We start from the raw sequence: 27,775 nt of genomic DNA on the forward strand, positions 1-27,775 counted from the left end.
TCAATGCCAGGGCCACGAGTTCCATCCCTGGTGGGGAAACTAAGATCCCACATGGCACGGCCAAATTTTTTAAAAAAGAGAAGAATGGTTGTCTTGCTGGACCACTGCATCTAAGCTGAGTAAGAAAGGAAGTGAGATGGGTGTGATATGTATGAATAAGCGGTAAGGCCAGAGAATAAGGTTTTGGTGAGATCAGAGGATTGCTTGAAAGGAAATACAGGAGTAAATGAGTTGAAAGGTTAGGAGTGATAACTGTCAAAACTTTAGATTTGGGAGGCAGTATGGATATAGTAGGACAGTGTGACTGAGGACTAGTCCTACTTAGGACCAGGTGGAAATGGAGTGGAAAAAAGATATCATGGGAGCTGAAAAAAGTTCAGGTATGTGATGGGTCATTTCTGTGGTGTTACAGGTGCCAAGAATGACCACAGAAGGAGCAGAGAAGAAGCACTGCAAGCCAAGCGCTGTAGTTATCAGTGAAGGAGAGCGGTGTGGCAAATGCCAGTAACAAGTTGGGGTGAGGAGTGGAAAAGTCTGACAGCTCTGAGGAAGCTGGTTTGTTTGTGGTCAGTTAATGGAAAAAAAAGATTTGAATCAGCAATAGAGCACAACTAATCTAACCCTCCTTCAGGACCTGAAGAACACAGGTGTGGCGAAAACCAGCCTCAAAAAGGCTATAGGGAGACATTCTACTGAGGGAGTGCAAGAGGAAACCCAGTTTCAGTTAAGGCAAGACGTGAAGAGAGAACACAGAGGGACTGGGCTGTAGACAGCACAGAGGAAGGGGCAGGAGGACAGGGGAGGGTCTTCAGTCCTAAGAGCACAACAGAATCACCTGGGGAACTTTTAGAAAATGAAGCCTGTGCCGCAGACCCCCTGAAACACAATCTCCAGGGTTGGCTGCGTGCGGTGATCCTGATATACGGACAAGAATGAGAACTACTGGATTTAATGATAAATGAAGCAGTAAGAAGATAAATGACTTCATTTTCTGATGGTAGATGGATGACAGGAACATGATGGGGTTGGTCCTAAAAGCACTGGTGATGGGACAGTATTCTCAAACACTGCTAAAGGAGGTGTGGACTGGTACAAGACTTTCTACAGGTCAGTAATTCTATTTCTAGGATTTGTCCCAGTCTCCACGTTATTAGCAGAGATATCCACAAAGACATAGGTACAGAGTTATTCACTGCTGTGTTATGAACACACCAAGAATGAAGATGTCAAGTATACATTATGAAACTAAGTAAATAAATTATAACAAAATAAAATAGCTGTTAAAAAACTTACGACATGATTTACTGTCATGAAAAAGGCTTGTGATATGTTAAATTTTAAAATATATTAAATTTTTTTAAAAAAACATGGTCTCAAATTCAAACGTATGCTTACTTTTATACACCCACACTGCCTGCAATGCAGGAGACCCTCGTTCAATTCCTGGGTAGGGAAGACCCCCTGGAGAAGGGATAGACTACCCACTCCAGTATGCTTGGGCTCCCCTGGTGGTTCAGCTGGTAAAGAATCCTCCTGCAATGCAGGAGACCTGGGTTTGATCCCTGGATTGGGAAGATCCCCTGAAGAAGGGAAAGGCTACCTACTCCAGTATTCTGGCCTGGAGAATTCCACCACAGGGTTGCAAAGAGTCGGTCATGGCTGAGCAACTTTCACTTTCATTCAATATACCAACACAGATGACAGACTGAAGGAAATTTTAAAAAGAAGGTATCAGTGTTTACCTCCAGTAAGTTCAAAGTACTAAAGATAATTGTCTTTTATATTTTCTAAATTTTGTGCATTTTACATTGAGAGGAAAAAAAGACATTTTTGCTTGGGGGGATTGTTTAAAGAAATGTGTTTACAATGTAGTCCCAATTCTCACTGTTCACAAATGGAATTTGGTCTGTCTGACCCAATCTGTTTCTGGTGATAGGAGTATAACATAGGCTTTGAAATATAAATAAGAAAAATCATCCAAAACTTGGAAATAAGCAAAAGACAGTACAGCATGTACTTTCAAAGTTCTACTGGGGCATTGTTTAACATGCCTGCCAAGGGTATTTTTTAATAAAGGGTTCAGTTCAGTTCAGTCACTCAGTCGTGTCCGACTCTTTGCGACCCCATGAATTGCAGCACGCCAGGCCTCCCTGTCCATCACCAACTCCCGGAGTTCACTCAGACTCACGTCCATCAACTCAGTGATGCCATCCAGCCATCTCATCTTCTGTCGTCCCCTTCTCCTCCTGCCCCCAATCCCTCCCAGCATCAGAGTCTTTTCCAATGAGTCAACTCTTCGCATGAGGTGGCCAGAGTACTGGAGTTTCAGCTTCAGCGTCATTCCCTCCAAAGAAATCCCAGGGCTGATCTCCTTCAGAATGGACTGATTGGATCTCCTTGCAGTCCAAGGGACTCTCAAGAAATGGTTCTCAAAGTGTAATCTAAGGACCCCTGAGATTTCCCAAGACATTTTGGGACTCTGTAAGGTCCTCCCTTTCCAACTACGTAAGTGTGAGGTCAGATTTTCCTCATATACTTCAACCAAAATGACATATTGCAACATGTGAATGAAGAAATTGATATAAGAATTCAGCTGTCTTCTGATAAGCCAGTTTAGTGTTCTTTTTGCAAAAGTGTAAAAATGCCTTTTTTCTGAAAACATATCTAAAGTTATTTTTCATTTAAAAATGTTAATAGGTTTGTTCTTTTTATTTTTAAAATATGGTTGACTTTGGGACTTCTCTGGCAGTCTAGCAGTTAAGACTTCACCTTCCAATGCAATGGGATTCTTTGTCAGGGAGCAGAGATCCTACATGCCTCATGGCAAAAAAAAAAAAAACACAAAAAAACAGAAAACAGAAAAAATATTGCAACAAATTCAATAAAGACTTTTTAAAAATAATGGTCCATATAAAAGAAAAAAATATTTTAAGAAAATACAGTTGACCCTTGAAATACATAGATTTGGACTTCACAGGTCTGTTATACACAGATATTTTTCTGTAGGGTCTTCCCTGGTGTCTGAATGGTAAAGAATCCATCTGCCAAGCAGGAGCAGCAGGTTCAAGCCCTGGGTTGGGAAGATCCCCTGGAGAAGGAAATGGCTAACAACAACAACAACAGATTTTTCCGTAGATACCAGCTGCTGTGCTACATAATCTATGGCTGGTTGAATCCAGAGAAGCAGAACCCAGGATGAAGGGTGGACTGTAAAGTGATTCCTGGAGTTTTGACTGTGGGGAGGGTGGGTAACCCTAACCCCCACCTTGTTCAAGAGCGTACTATAACTAATATTTACACATTTATGTTTTAGTGTCTAATAAGGTTAATATTGTTAGATCACTTGGGATCCTCAGTTTTTAAGAATATAAGGGGTCCTAAGAATAAAAGTCCTTGAGACTTGCTAACCTAGAGGTTTGACTTTGCTATTCACTTTGGAAGGCTTAGATCACTCAGCACACTCATTTCAAAACACCCTTTCTGGTAGACTACATAACTCCTGTTCCTCCAATTCTGCTTCCAACCAGCTTTGCCACCTTATCAGTTTCCTCATTAAGGAGATGAATAAATTTGACAAATATTCACAGTCAAGTTTGATTTTTTTTTTTGAAGATTATACTTTGATAAGAGGTATAACCTCTGCTGATTCATAGAGACGATTTTATGATTTAGCCCTGGGGTTCTTTTCCTTGACTTCAAGGTTGAAACAAGGAACACTATGAAAAGTCTCTTATCATTCTTAAATATTTTCCTAATGAAATAAGATAATTGTGATGATCAGCTGTGGCTAAAACTACTTTGTTCCTCGAGGGAAGTATTTTAAGGGAGAATCAGTCCAAAGCTAGGGAAAAAGACTGACAGTTTAAAAGAATGCCTAAGCTTGATATGAAATTCCATCTAAAAATCTTAATTCATCTACTTAAAAAAATAATTGTAATATATAGTGGAACTGTATGTAACTTTGTTCTGTATTTTCCAAGTCTCCTGTAAATGTGTTATCATACTTTCATAACTTAAAAAAGAGAAGGAAAAAATTATTCCCTTTGGCATGAAAACTAAATGGAGGTGAGGTATTTAAATCAATCTACTTTCCTCAACTCTTGACATTACTTCAGGATTTACTGTACAGTCATGACTTAATCTCTTTCCTGTCTTGAACAAAAAAATAACGAAAACACAAAAACAAAAGAGAAGGTCTAAGGTCAAAATAGGTCTGTAATTTGGGAGAGACAATATTCACTTTCATATGGAAGAATTACTTTTAAGCTACTGTCAACTGCTATCCTTTCCAACACAGGCTCCACCTCCCTCTCAGGTAAATGACCTAAGAACACAATTTGAGCTCTCTGCAGGAAGCTCCTGGTTAGTATAAAAACAGCAGAGTTGGGCCGGGTCTGAGTATCCCCCCCGGGTGCTCCCGGCTCCCAGCCTGCCTCCCCGCCACCGCAGCCTGGGTCTGACAAGATGTACCAGGTCCTGCTGTCGCTGGACTGGCATGGGACCCCGGTTCGGCTCCACTTCACCGGGCTGGCCCGGTCACCGTCTGCAGTCCACTGGCGCCTTCCTCTCCTGTGTCCTGGTCTCTGCTCTTCCACTTCAAGATGGAGATTAGGGCCACACACTGTGGGGTGCCCAGTTATCTTCCGTCAGTGAGCTCGGCCATCGGCCGAGAGATGCCCGGGCCCTACATCGGCCTGCACTCGGCGCCCCACTTCTTGAGGCCTTCGCCTACCGAACCACTACTTCAGCTACGCCTCCTGTGTCCGGGCTAGTGCCCGCTTTACCACCTCCGCTCCAGCCTCAGCCTCGTGGAGAACCTCACGCTGCTAGCGTTCACCTATGTCTCCTCTCCCGAGGACTTCAGCATGCCCGACAACGCTTCCATTGTGTTCACGGCCTCCTCCCTGTCACAGGCTCCGCACCTGCACTCTGACGGCGGACCAGGAAGCACACGGTAAGCCAAGAGGCTCGCAAGTCCGACAGCCAGAAACAGCAGCTCTTCATCGACTCATCTTCTTCAGGTCGCCAGCTGTCTACCTTCGGTACAACATGTATCGTGAGGCTGGAGTACCCACCATTTTTGCCATCCTAGGGTACACCGCTGTTCTAACCAACATGGCAGCCTGGTGGGACTTCCAGAACAAAGAGCTGCTGGTTACTTCCCAGCCAGCCTGAGGAAAAATTGTTCTAAGCCCTTTCTCCTGCTGGAGACGAGGCCCACTGCCCAGAAACTAAGAACAAATACCACTCTGACCTCCTTTCACCATCTGTGTCCTCACTGGGACCAGGACAAGGCTTCACCCAGCCCTGATGGCTTCCCCTTTCCTCCACCCCAGGTGAAGGAAGGCACAGGGGCTTCCAAGCAGCACCACCAGTTCCTGAGAAACCCCCAGAAGCTAAGCTGGCCAGAGAGCTCCACCCTCTGGTGCTAAAAAGAAAAAAAAGTCCTGAGGTTCATAACCATGATCGTTCTTGGCCTTTATATACAACCTCTCGCTGAGGTCAGGGACCACACTCCTACCAGGAAAGCACAGCCATTTCTCACCACAGGGTCATTCACTTGACTTGTGTGTCTGATGATCTGCTCTGCACATGCAGGCCTGTGACCACAGCTCTCTGCTAAGGTTGTCCACGTGTCCTAGTCCTGACTTCACCTCTGATTTGTTATGTGCCCTTCCCTATCTGAGGGTTTCCCAGATGGCACTAATAGTAAAGAAGCCTCCTGCCAATGCAGGAGACATACGAGACGTGAGTTCAATCCCTGGATGGGTCGGGAAGATCGGTGGAGAAAATGGCAAAAAACTCCAGTATTCTTGCCTGGAGAAACCCACGGACAGAGGAGCCTTGTGGGTACAGTCAATAGGGTTGCAAACAGTCAGGCACAACTAAAGGGACTTAACACACGCTTCCCTATCTGAGCTTGTGTGTGTCTGCGTGGATGAAGGGGAGTGGCGGAGCTGTCTGCTTTCCAAGGGCTCTGACAGTCTGTGCTTCTTGCTGTGGAGGTGGTGTCCTGTACCTAAAGCAGGACCTGCTCCTTCTAAAATCTCTGGCTTACAGACCCTTCCTCCTTGGCAAAGGTGTCAGGTAGAGGGATCAGACGGAGAAGGCAGTGGCACCCCACTCCAGTACTCTTGCCTGGAAAATCCCATGGATGGAGGGGCCTGGTGGGCTGCAGTCCATGGGGTCGCTAGGAGTCGGACATGACTGAGCGACTTCACTTTATTTTTTCCCTTTCATGCACTGGAGAAGGAAATGGCAACCCACTCCAGTGTTCTTGCCTGGAGAATCCCAGGGACGGGGGAGCATGGTGGGCTGCCGTCTATGGAGTCCAACCGAGTCGGACACGACTGAAGCGACTTAGCAGCAGCAGCAGCAGAGGGATCAGAAGCACAAATTCCTATCCCAGAATGGGCTCTGGTGTCCCCCCATCCTCCCTACTGCCTCAAGCCCTGTGCTCTTTCGGTTGTACATTTCAAAGGAAAAAAATATTTTTAATTGCCAAAGGGGAAAAAAACACCAGAAGTTGATTACCCTACTACGCATTAGGAAACACTTCTCAAAATACTGGATATTAAGCTCCAGTACACATCAGAATGATCTGAGAGGCTTATCAGAAACAGATTTCAGTTCATTAGGGTGGGGTGGGGCAACAATGTGCATTTAAAACAAGCACTTCCAGGTGACTGATTTAAAAATAAAACCGTACTTTGAGAAACCAAGACAATTACAACCACTGCTTAACTGACTGCCTCTGTTTTTCTAAGAATCACCCATGTATCCTTAACATCTACATGCCAAGTCCTTCTATGTGGTCTGTAAAAGAACTTCACAATCTGACCAAGGTCTTCACAACTTTCTCTCCCACCACTCCATCCTTCTCCACCCTACAACCACCTCCTACACTGGAACCCACTGCTGCACTCCTCCTTACTGTTGACCTTTCCTTCTCCCTTGCCCTGCCTATGCAAGACTGCTTATTCTTCACAACGGTGCAATAGGGAGGGTTCAGTTCAGTTCAGTTCAGTCGCTCAGTCGTGTCCGACTCTTTGCAACCCCATGAATCGCAGCACGCCAGGCCTCCCTGTCCATCACCAACTCCTGGAGTTCACTCAGACTCACGTCCATCGAGTCGGTGATGCCATCCAGCCATCTCATCTTCTGTCGTCCCCTTCTCCTCCTGCCCCCAATCCCTCCCAGCATCAGTCTTTTCCAACGAGTCACCTCTTCACATGAGGTGGCCAAAGTACTGGAGTTTCAGTGTTAGCATCATTCCTTAAAAAGAAATCCCAGGGCTGATCTCCTTCAGAATGGACTGGTTGGATCTCCTTGCAGTCCAAGCGACTCTCAAGAGTCTTCCCCAACACCACAGTTCAAAAGCATCAATTCTTCAACGCTCAGCCTTCTTCACAGTCCAACTCTCACATCCATACATGACCACAGGAAAAACCATAGCCTTGACTAGACAGACCTTAGTTGGCTAAGTAATGTCTCTGCTTTGAATATGCTATCTAGGTTGGTCCTAACTTTTCTTCCAAGGAGTAAGTGTCTTTTCATTTCATGGCTGCAGTCACCATCTGCAGTGATTTTGGAACCCAAAAAATAAAGTCTGACACTGTTTCCACTGTTTCCCCATCTATTTCCCATGAAGTGATGGGACCAGATGCCATGATCTTCGTTTTCTGAATGTTGAGCTTTAAGCCAACTTTTTCACTCTCCACTTTCATCGCTATCTAGACTCTAAAGCCAGTACACCTAGCTTCCAATCCCAGAACCGTTTGGTAAAAGTGGCCAACCTCTGAGTCTCAGATAACTCCTCTATCAAAGACTGTTTAAATAGCCACCCCAAGGCTATTAGTACATCAGCACCAGCGGTATTTCATTTAGAGGCTAAATGTTATTAATTTGGTTTTCTTACCTCTTGTAAAACCTTCAACACTAATAGAACTAACAGCTCTCCCCTCTGTTTTAAGCAGTGTTAGCATTCCTAGAGACACAATGAATATAAGAACTCTAAACTCCTTACTGTGCAGGTCTATAAATCCAGTTCTGTAAGAACTTAGTAGACACTTAATTTGAAATGACTTTTTACAGCTGGAGTTTCAGAAATAAAATTCGTGTGTCAGTTTAAGTAATCACACACTCATTTTTCCATAAATACTTTATAAATTTATACATTCACACACATACACACACACACACACAAAGAGCAGATACTTAAGAAGCTGCATTAAATCAGTATAAGTTCTAAAGATGATCCAAATCCCTAAGGGTAGCCTACCCTCACTTCCTCAGTTACGAGATTTTTTTAGTTAATAATCATGTTCCTTATTTTGAGGTCAAGGTGGAATAATACAACTACTGATACTTAGGGGTCCATAGTTGCCACATAACCACCTTGCCCATCTACAGCAGATGGTATAGCTCATCTATAGTGGATGTTTAAGTATGGAAGGTGGGTGAAGGGATGCAGTTGCCCAGTCCAGCCCATGTTCAAATATTCTGAGCATTTACCATGTATAAAAAAATACTAGACAATATGAAAGGCTAAAAGATGCATGAATTATAGTTTCTTCTTTCCAAGGAACTTAGTCCTATTGAGGAAAGGAACTCCTGATACTGCTTTTCTCCACAATGACTATCACCCTCCAAGAGTCATCATGGTTTCTCTTCAGAAAGCAGAGCGTGTAAGATTTAAGAGTAGGTATGATTTGTAAGACAGATGCACATTTACAAACATCATCCCCCATAAAAGGGATTCAAAAGAACGTCTATGAGGATTTTATGTTTTCATCCTATTCTCCTAACAATCCTGGGAGGTAGGTATTATCTCTATTTAATAGATGAAAGTGAGGCTCAACTAAGTGTTGGTCCAAGTTCACAAAGCTTGGAAGTGGTGGTGCTAGGAACAAAGCTGTTTTAACCCCAAGGTTCATCTCCTTTTCCCCCCGAGTTTAAATTCAAGTATTCTTCCAGCTCCAGGTCACCCAAGCATTTACAGAGTCTTCACATTTTTCGATTGGAAAGTCTAAACTATGACATTTTAGATGACCTTTCTTGCTCTGTCAGTAGCTACAGAACCATTTTACTCAAGGACCACATTGTTTGACATATAAACTTTCAGAAAGTTTAAAATTGTTATTTAAATAACAGCCCAGGTGGTACAGTGTAAAAAATCTGCCTGTCAATGCAGGAAAATTTGGGTTCAATCCCTGGGTTGGGAAGTTCCCCTGGAGAAGTAAATGGCAACCCACTCCAGTATTCTTGCCTGGAAATCCCATGGACAAAGGAGCCTGGTGGCCTACAGTCCATGGGGTTGCATAGAGTCAGACACAATTGAGCACACACACAAATCACAGTCCAGATAACCCCCACACCCTATCAAAGTATGGACAAGCTTCAGGAAGTAGTCATTAGTCAGCTGGCCAAATAGAGCCAGCAGATGGACAAACAAAACGGAGTACAAATTTTCTACAGTACCTGCTTCCCAAGCACCCTCCACGTATCTGATTCTCTCACCAATCCTGTGGTAGGGGGGGAGAACGGCACAAAAAGTAAGATCCAAGGTCTGGGCTCTCTCCTCAAAACCCCATCGACCCTCAGAAGGGTCAAAGCAACTGCATGAGCATTGAAGAATTACTTAGCAGCCCAAGAAAATGTCAGTGTTGTACAGGGAAAATGTATAATGTACAGGGTAATTCTATTTTTGTGTAAAACAAAAACCATGTTTTATACATACATAAAGATGTGTCAATAAGCACAGGGGAAGTTTTCCATAGCACACACACCAAATATATGGTTACCTCTGGCACATACAATGAAAAGGACAGTGAGACTTTCACTACTTGCTTAATACCACTTTTTAAACGTGGTATTATGGGTCTTTTTCACCTTGCTTCAGTATTAACAAAATCTTTCTTCTCCAGCTTTAGTAATTTTAAAATGCAGCTAAGACAGTTTTGAGTTATGAATATCACTGTCTGAAACTTTCCACTGACTCAAACCCCTGGTGTGGAGTGGTAGAATCCTGGTTTGCAAGCCTGAGACACCTGAGACAGCTTTTTTTAAGTGGTTTCCCACCACACAACGGTTGAACAGAAAGTACTCATGTATGTGCAAGTGCTTGACTGACTACATGAAGGCTGATTCCCCCTTCTCCTAAACTTGTTTTACACTCCTCTTCAGGCACTTTTGACCTGGTCAGCTCCTAGCTTTCACTGAAGAATGTTAACAGGAGCTATATTGCCCTCAAGTGTGTCAAGGGTAGATCAATTCCTCATCCTAAATTACAGCAAACTGCAAATCTGGAGAGGAGAAATTCCTAAAATCTGATAAAAGACTTAGGTAGAGAAGGTGGCATTTCTCTGTCCTGCATGAGAAAGCCCTCATGTAGCTTTGTTTGCCCCAAAGCCAAGAATTCCCCAAAGTTAAGTTCCCTTTCTGACAGAGGCTCCAGACTGAATCCAAGACAGTCATTTGATGAGTAAATTCTGGCCAAGTAGATGGCTGCCAGGAACAGCTGCCAGCTCTCCAAGCCGACGTTCGCCATCACCTCACAACTAGGACACAAATGGAAAAATATTTAGGTGCACAGAGCAATCCTGGTCAAAGTAGGAAAAAAAACCTCATGCCATGAATGAAACTGCTGAAACCTAAAAATGTGTGCAATAGACCCAGGCAACCCACAGTGGCAAAGAAACAGCTAATCGGAAAGCCAAAAGACTAAGCAACTGCTAAAAAACTTTCTATAAGCCCATTTTGACCCCAGGGAACCATTAACAGTAACGTTATAGTGCTTTCTGGAATTTTATGATATATTCTCAATAGGTTCTTAACCAAGTTAAGTCCACCCAAAAAATGTTTAACCCTGCAATAATGAAACAATGTAACAAACTCCAGCAGCAGTCATACCTACAGCAAGAGTAACTGCTCAAGCCGCCCAGTTCTGGAATAAAATGACTAATGAAAGTTCACCAAACAATATAAATTCTCAAAAATCACCGCTACTCCATTTCACAAGCAGAATATACTTAGTCAAGCAAGGATGACTATTTTCATGAGAAATATATAAGGCATACTCAATAGTAGGGTCACAAATTTTATCTCTTCCACAGAAGTTATTTATATCTCAATGAGGAAGACAGTTTGCTTTAAAAAAAAAAAAACTTGTAATATAAATTACTAAAATATTTTACCACAGAAAATATACTAACACCAAAATTACTTCAGTAAACAGTTTGAATTTGTCTTTAATCCCTTTTACTGCTTCTTGCTTACAATATTTAGTCTTCCAGCTGAAACCAAAGTACTTTCTTGGAATCCTTAATAGAATTGTTATCTTTGGGAAAAATACTCTGTCCAACAAGAAATATTAAGAAATCCAATGGTCTAGATTTCACAACCCTTTTGTTTAAAACAAAAAACAAAAAAACAACAGTTACCTGTGTCTCTTTAATTTCAGAAGAACTGCTTTTATACAACAAACTTTTTATTTTTTCCATTCATAAAAACAGTCCACAACATTCATAAAACATAGTAAAATGAGACACTTTTCAGGTGGATTCTCTTAAAGAACAGATGAGTTGGTAGCAGTTTAATAATAGATGGAAACAAACACAATCCATATAAAAACAGGATTTGAAGCGGGAGGGGGGGAAGATATATACCAAAGTAAATTTTGAGCTTTTGGCCATGCACCTCAACATCTGAGTTCTCCACTTAAAAACCAAACTAGGTGCTTTAAACAGGTGTTCACAGAAAAGGCTACAGAAGTACTGCAAAATGTTAGTCTTACATATACCAGAAAAAAGAGAGAGAAACGAAAATTAATAAATCCCCTAGCTAATCACAAGTTTTCCCTGACAGAGACAGACAGAAAAATAACTGTTTACAAGCTTAGTTAGCTTCGAGGTACAATGGCTTACAGCTCTCACATGGGTGTTCCTCACTCATGCTCTTTTCAGTATAAACAAATAGGTTTACGTAATGGAATACATATTTGAAGAATTCCTTAAAAAAAAAAAAAAATCAAAAGTTCCATTTTATATATGCAACAAATTTTTAATTATGTACTGAAAATAAATTACAGAAAATAACTTTAAAATGCAACAGAGGACAAAGTCACGATAAACATTCCCATTGAATTCCCTCGAGGGTTGGGGGTGGGGTGGGGAGTGAGATTGCAGTGCTCAAGAAGATAAATATCACAAATATATCAAAAACTTCAAATTGTCTATGCATTCATACACTGACATGAGCCACAAACATTCCTTCACAGGGACTGTACTCATTAGCCTACCACAGAACCAGATTTTGCCATAAACTACAAAACTTTTAATACAAAATTGTATTTATATATTTATAATTCATATACATGCCCTATCTGTGATTTTAGAAAATAAAAGCTACACACTGTACAGACACTCTTAACTCATAGCTGTAGGCAACATTTTTGGATGGAATTTCTCCCCCAATAAAATTAATGGCATATTTTATGTACATGAAGGCTAAACTGCATAAAGACAGTTTAGTTTCCCAGATATGCATCTCGTTTTAGGGCAGGTTTATAAATTTAAAAAGGCAAGACAAATGTACACTTCAGAATCACTTTCTTAGCTACAAGAGTTGTCGTGTAATTTCTGTGAAATTTCTGATACATGCATTTATGTAATACTGGTATTGAAGGCAGTAAAGCAATATATACTTTTAATGTCGTGGCTCAATAAAGGCTTCATTGTCATTCCAATCTGAATCTTGCTACAGTGATTCATAACTTCTCTAAAAATTAAAATTTCAATGGGACACTGTGTTAAAAAGACTCTAAATAGATTTCTTAAAATATTTCCCTGAAATATCCTTTTACATAAGACAAATTTCACTAACATCAAAGAAGGAAAAAAGGAAAAAAAAAAAAGAATTAAACATGGCACCAGTGTCCATGATAAACTAATGCTCCTCAGCCAATCATCATGTCTCAGGAGCCATGAACAGAATGCTTAAAACCAACAATTTCACACTCTGTGGCAGCCATCTGTGAAGCCAGTTATACTAAACTACTTCTACAGTTGATTGTAAACTTTGGTTTATTTTTATTTGAGTTCTCATTGTACAGCAAGCATGAAAAAAAGGGAGAGTGGAGTCCATGAGCAGATGAAGTGTCAGTCTGTCTTTAATCTGGCATGATGAGACACCTGGTCAGTCAGGCCTGCTTTGATAGAGTTTGTTACAGACTGCCTTATGTTTTCCTCCATCAAATTATCACCCAGGGGCTTCAATACCTGTGGTATGAGAAATGTGCAAAACAAATAAAAACATGAGGTAAAAAAAGAGTTACATATAAAAATAGATATAAAAATTCAATTCAAAGCAATGAAGAAAATAACCAGGAATGTGGGAAATAAAAAGATGCTTCTCCCAAAAAAAAGTTATGATGCTACAAATAATGCAGTTAGACATTTTATAATGTAACAAAAATTACTTTCCTCCTATTCAAACCATTACAATTCCTATGAGATGGATGTGCAATTCCATACCCTATATGCAGCATCAAATCTGGTATGTATACAGCATTTATGCAGACCGGCCCAGACGGTCCTGCTTATTGTCCTACATGTATAAGTGTGAACACTTCAGATAGGGAAAAAAGTTAAAAATACTGTCTAATTTTTCTTCTTGTTATTGTTGGATGACAGTCTCTGTCGCTGTGCTGACGAAAGAACACGATGAACCATTCGACGTCTAGTAACTTCGAACAGTTTGGAAAACACCTAAAACATGGAGTGATTCGTTAGGAGAATGATTCAGAGGGCCTTGAACTTAAAGAGTTTAATTAAGACTATAAAAATTTGAGACGTCATAGTTTCTCACCTTCCTGGGACTCCTCTGAAGCAAAAGAAAAGAGAAATGCAAAAAAATTTAGACAAGGTTTGTTGACACTGCACAGACCTTCCACCTTGTGATCATCTTACCTCAACTATACTAAAAATACTTGTACACACTTTAGATTCTTCCATTGACTTGTTTTGTGATAGTGGCACCTCTAAGATCCTAGAATCAGCGCTGTACTGGAGATGACTGATTTTCAGAAGACACTGTACAATTATCAAAATTCCATGTGGCAGAAAATTAATGATTCAACACTTTTAAAGTAGATAATATTTTAAGTGATGCTGTGATAGCTTTTTTTTTTTAGGTTGTGATAGCTTTTAATCCATCTTCTGTCAGAACATATCAGAGGAATATAAAGAATGAACTTTTTAAAGATATAAAAATTTAATAAATATCCAGACATAAGGTTCCAAATCAGATCTGAATAGAGCATTTCTCTAAAGAAATATAAAATGGAAATTAATATAGCAGGTCACTGTATAAAATAATAATGACATTATTAGTAGAAAAATCAGCATCAATCAACTTCTTCAGTCTTTGACTTTAAAACCAAAACCAGCATGGACCTGCATTATCTTAAATCTTCAAAATAAGCCCAATACTTCATCGGCCCAGAAATGGTATCTGAAAACGCCTTTCATATTGTCCATCAGTAATAACTGTAGCTTTCATTCTTGATATGATGCTCAGGTATTTCACGATGACCATTTTAATGACAATATCCTTAAGTGGAATTTTCTGAACACAGGCAATTTCAGACAACAGCTGGCTGATACCCAACAAGGCTTTCCTTAGTAGATACTTGTCAGGCCCAACTTTGAATTCTGGTTTGAGGTAAAAAATCATGATTTGAATTCTGGTTGCGGCAACAGATTATGATTAAGAAAAGCTGGCTCACTGTGGTACTTTCCTTTGCTCATTAGCATTTCCGTAGTACAGAAGTCAAAGATTATTTGCTGTAAGAATTTCCTATAAGATTGTTCTTTGTAGTAAGTACATCAGTAAACCACTACTATCTTCATGGAAGGCAATGAAGACCTGAATATCACCCATTTTTCCTGGAATATAAGCATGCATTGCTTCTTATCAATCCTAGTAAGAAACTTCAAAAGAACTGCACTTCCGAACTTACTTCCTTACCTTCATTACTCTTGCACTGATATTTTCTTTTCTCAAAAAAAACAAAAAAAAGGGGAAAATCCTTCAAGACTCTGGTCCTGCCCACTTGTCTGGTATAATCAGGCCTATAACTAAGAAACTATCCAGAGTATTACAGATATAAGTTAACCAAAGCACACTATAACTTTCAAGGAAAAAAAACTCTTCAGTTTATACTTTATATTTGGATTATGCATCTAAACAAAACAGAAAATATCCTTTTGCCATTCTCCATATAAAGAAAAAGTAGATGTGGAAATATTGGGGGTGAGGGTGGGGAATGGGGGACTGGAGGAGGGGTGGGGAGCCACAGGATAAGATTAGTCACTGAAAAACCAAAAGATAGATACCAACCTGTTCCCATAGTGTTTCAGCAATCTGATCGATCATTGTTCCAATTTCTCTGAACTCCCCAGAGTATTTAACATATGCCCAAGTACAAAGAGACGTCAGTGCTAACCCCATGACAAGGTTACACAAGACGGCTATAGAGTTTAGGCCAACGAAGCCAGTCAGTCCTGAGATTATATACATAGCAAACATGACCGCAAACAGTGTGGCAGGGGTACGAGCAGCATAGAAGATATTTTTGCCATCATTGTGCTTTATAAAATTTGCATAGGTTTCTTCAATTTCAGCCTCAAGCTGGTCCTGGTAACGACGGCAGAATTCATCTCCACCCATTTTTTTCACTGAACGAAACTGTTTAATCGCCACTTCCTTAAGATCCAGGTGTTTTCGCTCCAGATCTGAAGGTGCAATGTAAGGCTTGTCCCCACCACATACCTGTGCAGACAGCAGGACAGATTACATGCTGGAAATAAGTCACGCTTGAAAGAAATTCCCCATCAGTGAAGTTAAACCACCTACATGATTTAGTTTTAAATTTGCTTGTAATACTCCACACTTCATCATAACCTACACATTTCTTATATATTTAACTGACTCAGGCAAAATAAATTTTCCTAATTAACTATATCCCAATAAAGACAAAAAGAATTACACTACAATCTGTATTGATGTCAGCTGACCCAGCAATACACCAAAAAAGACTGCTGGCAAGAAAGTGGGTTAAGAGCTGTAACACATAAAAAAGGTACTTGAATATTTGAATTAGCAAGCTTAGCAAAGAAATTGCTATTGGTCTTAGGACAATGTTACTAACATCAGAAGCTACTGATAATAGCACTCTGAATCATGTGTCAAAAAATATTTTATTGTGGTCTATGTAAATAACTTACTACTCTCATCCTGCACTCTAACGATGGAAATTATAATCTTAAGTTTATTTTCAGTAGAGATGATAAAAGAAGATTTGGGAATGATGTAACATGACAATGTATAAGGAGTACGAATTGGTTCAATGATTTTAAATATAAAAATCTTCTCACTCTAGTGTCCAATATAAATGTTAGTCACAAACCTGCTCCATACTTTTGCAATAGATCTCTCTTGCTCCTGCTACTGCAGCAAGATTATTAGCTTCAGCTGTTGCCTAAAAATAAAATAAAATGTGCCAACTTTATGTGTAATAACTGATGACTATAAATGCTTGATTAAGACAATAAATTATGTACAGTGACCAAGTCTGAAAATGAAACAGAAAAATATTATCAACTTCCAGTTTTCCTTTCTAATGGAGGAAACACTAGTAAAAATGATATAATAACTGCTTCTAATAGGACTACCTGATTAATTTTGTTTTGCTTAGATTTGTTAAAGTGGGTTCATAGAATAGAACACATATGTCCAGGAAATTATAAGAGAATTAAATAAATACAGCCCTAAAATATGTCCCGTCTCCAGGTGCAAAGAATCAAGGATTACTCATATGGTCCTCTCTCTCATAATCAGTATGACACAGGATACATTTTTAAATCCACAAAACTGTTTACTACATGTATTTTATGAAAAAAGTTTAATCCACTATAAAACTGGGAAATTGCCCAAAGTAGCAAATTTTAAAAAATGAAACAGGTTAAAATAACACTGTCCCTAAAGAATGCCTTTTTTTAAAAGAAAGAAAGAAAAAAAAAAACTATAGTCACTAGAAGTAGCTGTCATTCATTAAAGAGAAAAAAAGCCTATTTCAAACAACATTCATTGTCAAAGACCCAGAGAACAGAAGCAGCTTGGTTCAGCATGGCCCACACTAAGCTATCTTCTGAAACAGAAATTTTCCTATACTTCTTGAGCAACTGAAGAGAAAGCACCAAGGACCTTCATTTCTATGAACTGTGTGTGTACAAGGTCTGCAATCTGTAGTTACAAAAACTCAAAAACTTCAGGACCCATGCCTTAAGTATCTAAAATGTATTTGCATGCAAAGAAGCACCACCCCATTTCCAGCATTTCTCTCTAAAGCAAATTTTTTTTCTACCTCATAAATAAATGTATGTACAACGCACACACTACCTGAAGCATGGACTTTGGATGTGGAAGTTCCTCTCCTTGATAAATTTTAATGTAAGCCTAAAAATACAGAAGACTCATTATATTGATAGGTTATACAATTTGGCTCCATATCCCCAAAGAAAAATCATTAGATAGAAAAATGATTCACACTATTAAAAGGAAAGTCTAAGCTTTAAAAATCATATACTCTCATTCCAACAAAGTTAACCCTATTCTCAACATTATTAAAAATGTGTGTTGCTAAATAATATCCTAGAGAAATATCTCTAAATGTAACTCCAACTTGGCAGAAAAGTTGTTTCATATTTAAAGTTATATATAAAATGCTATCTACCCTATGAAAAGAAATCCACAATTCTCTCCTACTGCCAAACTGCCAATGTTTCAAATAAATATGTAGCAAAACATTTTAACTCAGTATTTTATTTTGACCAGATTAAAGTACATTTCAGTTCAAAAGCAAAAAAAATTACCAAATTTGTGGTTTAAGAGTAAGAAAGATGAAAATTTTTAAGTAAGTTCCATATAGGAATCTTTCATCTCAACTTTCATCTGACTCTTAAATTATTTCATAACTAAACAAAGACAGTATGAAAGTGATCAAGTGTCCATTAAATAACACAAAAATACACTCTTTCATTAACTGTGTTTTCCCATCCATTTACAACTACTACAAATAATTACAACCCTCAACAGTGGCCTTGCTCTGGCAAGCAAGCTATAAAGACTAGAGAGCAGATGGGGGTGGAAAAAATCTATGAATAATTTACGTGAGCTCAGAACCCAGTTTTGATAACTTTCAAAGGCTCTCATCAAGTACTCAGACTCTGAGACAAGGTTTTTTATGAGAACTCAAGATGCAGAATTATGTTCCCAATATCTATTATCATTTTCAAATGATAAGAGTGATATTATAATATTATAAATGGTTCTTCTCTGCATATCAGAGCTGGAGAAAGAGTAAGATAACTGTATAAACAAATAAAATCACTGTGTAGAAGATACATGTTACAATCTGCTACAATCTTAAATATTCTAAAATATTGATACATCCAATTCAAGGCAAAAAAATACATTATAAATTTTACTTTATTGTTTTAAAATACAGATAAATTTTTATACCATACAGATGAGTTTTAAGTCAACTATATTTCTAACTTACACAAAGTTATTTAATGTAAGCATTTTCCTACCTTAAAGTATTCTACAAGATCTCTACAAGTGACTTTAGATCCACTTATCTCTTTTTCTACCAAATTTTCTGGGGCAAGGAGCAATGGAACCAGATTTCGAAGCTCTCGTTTAAACTCTTCATCAATATCTGATGGGCATGAAATTAGTCAACATATTAGTAAAAAAAAAAAAAAAAAGAAGAAGAAGTAAAGTCACCATTGGTAAGAGTTAATGAGATTCTGTTTTATAAAACAAGAGTATGATACTTAAGTATAGATTCATTTCAAAAAACTCATCCAAACCTGTCATACTGACACATCTCCTAGGAAAAAATATAATGCCCCCACCCAACTCTGTACCCCATTTTCTTCATCTTCCAATAATTCTGTCAGCTCAAATAATAAAAAACTGTGATCAAAACAAATTCCACATCAAGTATTTTAAGTAAACTATCCTTTCCAAATGGCAGGCAATTCATGAAACTGTATTAAATATTAAAACTAAATTTTGTTTTTCTAGCCATACTGTTAAAGTTTTGTTAGTCCTCAAGTCTTCTGCTATCATGCTCAAAATAATCCTAAAACATACACAGAAAATTATACCATCACCCCGAAACAGACTTAAATCTAATTATATCAATACAATACATTGTAATGCTTTTTAGCAGACTGCAATCAGATGAAATACTGAAATGTTCTTAGTCTTCAGTATTTTTAGGACATCAGTGCTGAGTAACAGACATTAAAAAAATATGTTAATCAATATGCTAGGTGTTTGCAACAAACCAATGAAATGGAAAGCTACAAAGACCACACAGAGCACTACAATCACTTCATTAACAATGCATTGAAATATCTTCCAGTATAAGAGAGAAATTTTAAGGAACCATATATATATATATATATATATAATTTTTTTTAACTTTCAGTCTCTAAAACTTCAGTTCTGATTTTAGCAAGAATGGGAATTCCCACCTTTCAATCTCCCATCAAAACTAGGATTAGTTGCAACTTTAAGACCAGGATGTGGCAAAAGGAAGCAACCAAGATTTGAGAAACAATTGTGAATGTGCTTCCTTACATTCTGCAGCTCTTCATGTTGATTCTGTTTTACCTGGAGGTAGGAGGAGACAGGGTAAAGGAGCAAACAAGAGAAAAACAAATTTTTTTTAAAAAAGTACACACACATACTCACAAGCATGCACAGTGATTCAAATGCTACTCCACATGGGTGTTTTTTGACAATATAAAATTTTATTAAATACCCATTTCTAACCATAGGGTAAGACCCACCTCCTCTCCTAAACAAAGAGATTTTTTTTTCCCCGTTAGCTACCAAAGAGAAAGTGAAATTCCGAATCTGACTCTTTGCAACCCCATGCATTATACAGTCCATGGAATTTTCTAGACAGAATATTGAAGTGGGTAGCCTTTCCCTTCTCCAGGGGATCTTCCCAACCCAGGAATCACCCATGTCTCCCACACTGCAGGCGGATTCTTCACCAGTTGAGTCACAAGGGAAGCCCATTAGCTAACAAGAATATGAATAAATACAAATAATAATTAATCATAATATCTAACACCAGAACAGGTGTGACTGTGATATATAAACCCGTCTTTAAAGTACTTATAATGGCAAAGAGAAAAACAAAGTACTAATCCACCTACAAATAAAAAGGTCAGCCCTCGGGCAAAACAACAGATAAGGTGAAAAATACCAGTACAGTCTAAAGAACTTTAAGATTTCAGCACTCATTCCAAATGATTATTTATGACATATGCTAGTCATCAGTTTTTTGCAGAAGAGAAAAACTGCTATGTATTTTCTGGAAGAATATACTATAGTTAGATTTTTAATAACTACTTATCCCAATATAATTCACATATTTCCTCCTAAACTCTTCTCAAAAACCATTCTAAAATATATGTACTATTAGTAATCAACAAAACCTGGAAACTACCCAAATCTCCATTGAGAGTAGAATGGAAAAATTATTGTTATTCTTACAATGGAATAGTGAATATCAATGAGAATAAGGGAACTAAACTGCATGCAACAATCTGAACTAATCTCAGAAATGTAATACTGGGCGAAAGAAACTGGACACAAGAGAATACATATCATGTGTGATTCCTTTCATAAAAAGTCCAAAAACAAAGCCTCCTGAAGGTCTGAACAGCAATGAAGGGTTTGGGGACCAGGGGGAGTTAGCAGACAGAGGTGGGTGCTTCTGGGTCATTATATGGCTATGTTCAATTTGCACAAATTCACCAAGGTGCATACTTATGGTCTGTGTACTTTTCTGTATCACTTTAATAATGTATTTTAAAACCCCTTTGTCTTTGAAGTCTATAATTCTGAATTTAGTTAGTATGCCTAATGTACTTCGTGTTAATTTCTTCTGAACAAACCAAAGAAAATGCTGATGAATGAAAATCTTTGACAGTCTAGAAACGCCTTTCATATAATCTAAGAATAAGGATTTGGTTTTAATCTCAGTTTAAGATTAAGAAAAATTATATTATACCCTCAGTCTTTGAATATGGCTGCAGAACTAAATTCATCCTTCCACAGGGAAAAAACAAAAGTTTATTACCCCAAAGAAAGAAATCTCCTATTTATGAATAAAGGGATTTTTATACATCTTTTATTGATATCAGTAGGCGGGTAGTATTTGACCTGAGGGTTTCCACGGGAGGATACCTCTAGGAATAAAGGATCATGGTGGTGAGTTTATTTTCCAGGACTGCCTTGGTATAGCATTTTGCATGGGTCAGAACAAGAGTCTGGATATTTGGGTCCTATTATAGTTACCGATAATGTATTAAATAAACAAAGGCAAGTCACTTTTCTGGGTTTCAGTTTTGAGGTGTGTGTGGACCTGTGGTTTTGGAGACAACTCTTGAGAGTCTCTTGGACTGCAAGGAGATCAAACCAATCCATCCTAGAGATCAGTCCTGGGTGTTCACTGGAAGGACTGATGTTGAAGCTGAAACTCCAATACTTTGGCCACCTGATGCGAAGAGCTAACTCATCTGAAAAGACCCGGTTGCTGGGAAAGATTGAGGGCAGGAGGAGAAGGGGATGATGGAGGATGAGATGCTTGGATGGCATCACTGACTTAATGGACATGGGTTTGGGTGGACTCCGGGAGTTGGTGATGGACAGGGAGGCCTGGCGTGCTGCGGTTCATGGGGTCGCAAAGAGTCGGACACGACTGAGCGACTGAACTGAACTGTGTATAAATGCTAAGCTAGATAAAATGTTTAAGACCCCTTTTCTAGCTCTCTATATGCTGCCACTCTATGAGGCAATATTCCTTGGAAAGAAAGTCTCACATCATTTGTGAGACTTCAATGCACGCACACTAGATTATCTATCCTGTCTCAAATGTTCAGAAGCTCAGCTGGGCCAGAAAGAGACATGCATGCAATCTGAACAGATCAAAAGGTTAGTCTACCTCAAGCTCTTATCCTGTGAATATTGATTTATTGAAATGTCCCTTCAATATGTCTCTGGAGAGAAATATCTGTTCCTTAATTTCTATTCAAGGGCATTTCTACTGTCCTCTTTCTCTGGAGTGCTACCAATTTACACCTCATCAATTATGTATGGGGTTACCTAGGCTAACCAGGGATACTCAATTTGTCCCGATCATACTTAGACATTGGTGGTCTAAGCAGTAGTCCAGGCAGCCCACTCCTTTGCCTGACTTGGTGCTTATGCTCTCCTCTCTCAGAAATAGGCACTTACCTGCAATCTCTTTTCAAGGAATTGTTTGCCACCTTCCAAACCATATGAATGTTCGTAAGGATAACTCCAGTCTCGAATCAAAAACATTAATGTCTACAGAAAAAAGGAAAAACATAGAATCATTTCTTATAAAATTTTACCAAAAATTACCTTAACAACTGAAGCATCCCTTACTCCCCAGAAACGATCCTTATCAAAAGTTACAGCAACCAAATGGTTTACTACTAATCATAGTTATATCAAGAGCCTACTACATAAACCAGTAACACTCCCAACTCCTATACCAAGAATCTACATCCACTTGAGAAACTTACTCTATATATTGTCACCACAAGTAATAACACAGGGATTTTTAAGAAACAAAAGATGTATCAGGGTATACAGATCATAATTTTAAGCCAAGATTGTATAATTAAAAGACCAAATAATTCACAGAATTTTTTATTCTTACATGCTTAGGTTTCTCAATTCAGCATTATTGATGCTTTGGGTCAGATAATTCTTAGCTGTACACACTTGTCCTATGTATTACAGGATGCTGAATAGCATGTCTGGTCTCTAAAAACTAAATACCAATGGTATTAACTTCCTCCCCAAAACTGTGACAACCTAAAATGTCTCCAAATATCAGCAAATGCCATTTGGGTGGCAAAATTACCCCAGTTCAGAAAAACAGATATAGGCCAAATAAAGTACATTTTATCATATACAAAAAATGACACCATAACCTGTCTAAATATTTCATAAACGTAATCACTTGAGCCAGACAAGACTGAGGCTGAATCAGTATAAACCCACTAACAGTAAGACGCACCAGTGATGCTTTCATATAAGGGAAGACACACACACGGATGAGCAAACAGGGTGGAGTCATTCTTACCTACTTTAACACAGCTAACCAAGTAACACTATGTCAACTTATAAACCACTTATTTCAAAACAGAAACTATCTAAAATTAGCTTTTTTTCTTTTAAATCTCTGTAATGTCAAGACTCCAAAGAAGCAATATCAAACTATGCTTCTCAAATAACTCCACCCAGATTAATTTCTGACTTAATATTCTGCATCTAGCATTTAAAGGTAATGAAAAAACATGAGGGAGAGACATAATAAATTCTGAAACTTTTCTATGAATCAAAAATGAACAATAGCAGGTCTAACTTCAACTTGTAATATACTACCCCCCCCACACACACAACCAACAATATGGCAGTAGTTTATGATGTATACAAGAAGTTTACATGACCATCTCAACTCTGGAAATTAACACCTAATTAAGAGAAATGTTATTAACTTCTTTAAGTAAAAATTCTAAGAATCAATCTATAATCATTTGTTCTATTTCCTATCTTATAAACTGCTACTGTTAAGTTGGTAATGACTCTACCATAAATTAGTTTCAATTCCGCTGGATCTGTTGCTAAAAATGAGTTTGGCATAATGTCCTTATGTCTTCAGAAATACAAGATGACAGCTTTTCACAGATAAATTTCTTTTAATGATAAAATACTTAATTTACCTGAAATGGTTTCTGGTAGATTTCTTCCATTGCAAGTCTGCCGTATTCTGTAAATAACTATTAAATCAAATTATTTAAAATAATGCCCCCAAAGACGTTGAAAGAAGACATCTGTAAAGCTGTTCTATATCAGACCACTAGATGTCAGGGCCTTTAAAATCATTTGAAAGCCAAGCATTTAATTTTTTAAGACCAAGTATACATTAAAATTTCTTTTAGTTAAGAAATCATGTATCTGTTTAAAATCATATAATAGTCAATCTTCTTATAATATTATAGATTCTTGGTGTAAAGTAACAATAATGTAGGAATTAAACTTTCAATACTGTGGCATACATTCTTTGAGACATACATACTTGCAAGTGTTGAAGATCATCTTCCTGAATATTTTGAGACAAATTATATACCTGTTAAAACAGAATTTGGTTTTCATTAGTGCTTTACTTTGAATACCCATCTGTGTATAACTTTACTTGTGGAAATGAAGGCTATTTTATACCTGAACACATATGAATGACTCGATCATTATCTTAACTGGTGATGAAAAGGATTTCTTTTTCCCTAACTATAAAACATTAAGGGGGGAGCAGTGGTGGTAAACTATGTAAAAATCATGAATACGTGCATATGGGGCCAAGAGAGCAGCAGACCTTTTTTTTAAAGTATATGTAGTATACTTATATTGTACATTTACATACTTACACTTAGGTGGTAAGTTTCTTTAATGTTACACCATGTTTTTTTTTTTTTTCTTAAGTATAGGATTTCCCCAATTATTTTTCTAAGTGAATGGATAGGAAGGGCATAGTTCTACAAAGATCAAATTCCTCCTTGGAGCATTCACAATATATAGTTTATAGTTACTCATGGGTGCCTCAACTACCATTGACTCTAATATGATTATCTTTTTACTTAAGTAAACTCAGTCTAAATAACACGAAAATTTCACCAGACTGTAGTAGCTGTTTAAAAAAAAAACAAACACAACAGTAGGTGGCACTCTTGCCCTTTCCACAAATTTTTAGGAGGCTTTCCAAGCCACACAGACCAGAGCTGATAATGGTAAGTTAAGTAAGTGAGTATAAATATAAAATAGGCTAAGTTTTCAAACTGAATACAATGACATATAATTTCTTGTATGCTAAGTCACTTCAGTCGTTTCGGATTCTGTGTGATCCTATGGACTATAGCCCGCCCGGCTCTTCTGTCCATGGGACTCTCCAGGCAAGAATACTGGAGTGGACATCCCTCTCCACGGGATCTTCCTAACCCAGGGATTGAATCCGGTCTCCTGCATTGCAGGCAGATTCTTTACCATATGAGCCACCAGGGAAGGTCTTATAATTTCTTAAGTGATTTCTTAAGTGCCTTTGGTTGGATTTTTTTTTGCCTGCTTGAAAGAACCCCCATTATATCGAAAAAAAAATCTTAAAAATTGCTAATTTAAAAACTGATTATATTTGAAAAGTAGCTTTTCAAAAGAATTATGATATATTATACATTTTATAGCTTCTTTATTTGAAAATTACTAATGTTTTTGCACATATTTTTGAAGGAATGTGAAAAATGCACAGTTATCAAAAACAGAATTTTAGAACTAGAAGGAGCATTGAAGGAGCATCTGACCCTAACTTTGTATTGTCCATGGGTAAAACTGAGACCCTTTGGGTCCAGTTTGGGTCCAGAATCCTGTTTGCTGAAAAACATGGAGAACTCATGGCTCCTGACCCCTTTTCTCTCCTCAGTCCCCAAGTCTGGGGAAGGAGTGTTCAGCAGTTCAGTGGGAGATGGACCAATGTGACCTGGCATTCTGGAAATGGAATGGTATGGGTGGGGGCAGGGGAAAGGTAAGAAGAACTGCGTTTGCGACCTAATATCTATGGAGCATCATTCAGGGTACCTTCTGAAATTCACATTATACTCTAGAATGGAGCCGCAAGTACCTCATCCATGCAGAATTTTAGAGGCTTTGCGAAAAATCTGGAAAGTGCCACTGGCCAGTGGGAATTAAAGGGATGTGTCTTGGGACTGGAGCTGTGCTTAGGGAGGATAATGAACAGTCAGACTTGACTACCTACCTACCCACCATGCAGGCTTCTGAGTGGATGCAGGCAGCACCCCAGAGCCCCAAAATTCCACCATTAGGGATTGCTCCTTTTTGTGAGAGGGGCATGAAGGTCATTTGGAAAAGGAAATGGCAACCCTCTCCAGTATTCTTGCCTGGAGAATTCCATGGACAGAGGAGCCTGGCAGGCTACAGTCCATGGGGTCGCAAAGAGTCGAACACAACTGAGTGACTATCACTCACTCAAGTACTCGCAAGAAAGAGAAACTGGAGAGAAGATTCACTAGGTACAGTCCTTCTGAATCAAATCTTTTAAGAGGTCAACTAGGCCACCAAAGGAGAAAAGTAGTAGGTGTCCATAGTTGCAGCCTCTGCTAAGAAATAACATATCTAAGAAAATAGGGTTACTCCAAATATAGAACAAGCTATTCTAACCACAAAAAAATGCCGATCCAACTTAATCACTTGGAGGTCAAGAAAATAAACAGCCACTATAAGCCAGCAAACTTAAAATGATTTTCTCAGCTAACTCCAAACAGGTACTTACAAAGGAATTAATGATTGAGGTGGTTAAACTCTATTTAAACTTAAAATCTGAGAGCATGACCAACCTATTCTCACTGATATGGGCCTTAGCATTTAGAAAATAGGCCCAGATCCTTTCATTGTCAGGGCCAGGTTATAAACAGCAAAGAGAAAAGATTTGTTTACTGTAGACCATTAGTACCTAGTATACCGTGCTGTACTTAGTATACCACACTGTACTTAACAAGATGCTCAACAATTATTTTTTGAAAAAATAAATGACAAAGGGATCAATCTGTCCTTAGCCTATCAATCATATAACTTATATAATAAGGAAGGACAGAAATCTGGCCTCAAGAATCAGGAAAGACACAATAATAAAAAATAATTTCAGGGACTTCCCTACAAGTTCAGTGATTAAGACTCTGTGCTCCCAAGACAGGGGGAATGGGTTCGATCCCTGGTTAGGGAACTAAGATCCCAAATGCCAGTCAGTTCGGCCTTAAAAAACAACAAAAAATTAATCTTTTTGATTATTTAGTTTACAAAGCGCTTTTTTATGCATTATCGCATTTGGATTTCATTTCTGACTGCACACAAAACCACATTATGAGACAGTCAAGCAAAGCAAGAATTTTCATTTTACAATAAGAAAGTGGCTTTAAGTTTCCAAAATTAGGCCTCTCACTATCATAAAGTTAAATAAACAAGAGAACACCACGGTATATAAGTTTTAGGACAGAGAGCTTATAATTTAAAGCAAGTCAGAGAGTCAGCTAATCTGAAGGGCTGTGATAATACAAACGCAAAGATGTATTTTCTGGTTGCCTCAGGAAAATGGCAGCTGTGCCACCCTGTAAGATCGGAGGAAAAAAAGTAGAACAAATTGGAAAAGAGAGATTCTGAGGGTCCCCAATAACATCATTTAGTTTATAGAGACAGATATTTCCATCCCTATAATAAAAAGAAGCCCCTTCTCTTTTATCTCATAATAATATCCAAAAGTTGTTTCCACTGACAGCTAAATACTTCGAATTGAGGAAGGAGATGGGAACTTTAATCGAGACAAGTCATACATTCCAGATACTAATAGAAAGCACAAAAACCAAGACACTGTGACGGTATCATCTATAATCTCTCATGAGTAAGAAATATTTCTTACCTCAGAAGAGGCACATACTTTTTAAAATATTTGCAAATATGTATCTCGAAACATCACCACCAGCTGGACCTAACCACCATACTTCAATAATTCTTTTTTCAGCCAAAGAAGTATCAA

General features: G+C 38.4%; 1 protein-coding gene and 1 pseudogene across 8 annotated transcripts in view; one reads left to right on the top strand and one right to left on the bottom strand.

Moving 5' to 3' along the window:
• Positions 1-4,461: 4,461 nt before the first annotated feature.
• On the top strand, positions 4,462-5,175 carry LOC123328688 (annotated as a pseudogene).
• A 6,864-nt stretch (positions 5,176-12,039) lies between these two features.
• Positions 12,040-27,775, bottom strand: part of ATL2 (atlastin GTPase 2) — a 164,717-nt gene continuing 148,981 nt past the window's right edge. For 6 of the 8 annotated variants that reach the window (XM_044925839.1, XM_006048937.4, XM_025260883.2 and 3 more), the window contains 10 exons: positions 24,263-24,313; positions 23,907-23,963; positions 22,387-22,479; positions 19,608-19,746; positions 18,654-18,781; positions 17,461-17,517; positions 16,469-16,540; positions 15,400-15,831; positions 13,867-13,881; positions 13,391-13,766 (listed from right to left, as the gene is read on the bottom strand). In XM_044925839.1, the coding sequence (XP_044781774.1) occupies positions 13,659-13,766; positions 13,867-13,881; positions 15,400-15,831; positions 16,469-16,540; positions 17,461-17,517; positions 18,654-18,781; positions 19,608-19,746; positions 22,387-22,479; positions 23,907-23,963; positions 24,263-24,313 (1,152 nt within the window). In that variant the 3' untranslated portion in view covers positions 13,391-13,658. Of the gene's footprint in view, positions 13,278-13,390; positions 13,767-13,866; positions 13,882-15,399; positions 15,832-16,468; positions 16,541-17,460; positions 17,518-18,653; positions 18,782-19,607; positions 19,747-22,386; positions 22,480-23,906; positions 23,964-24,262; positions 24,314-27,775 lie in introns of those variants that run through there. The other 2 variants (XM_006048938.4, XM_044925838.2) reach the window with 2 other exon arrangements.

Source organism: Bubalus bubalis, chromosome 12, assembly GCF_019923935.1.
Source record: "Bubalus bubalis isolate 160015118507 breed Murrah chromosome 12, NDDB_SH_1, whole genome shotgun sequence".
Taxonomy (NCBI): domain Eukaryota; kingdom Metazoa; phylum Chordata; class Mammalia; order Artiodactyla; family Bovidae; genus Bubalus; species Bubalus bubalis.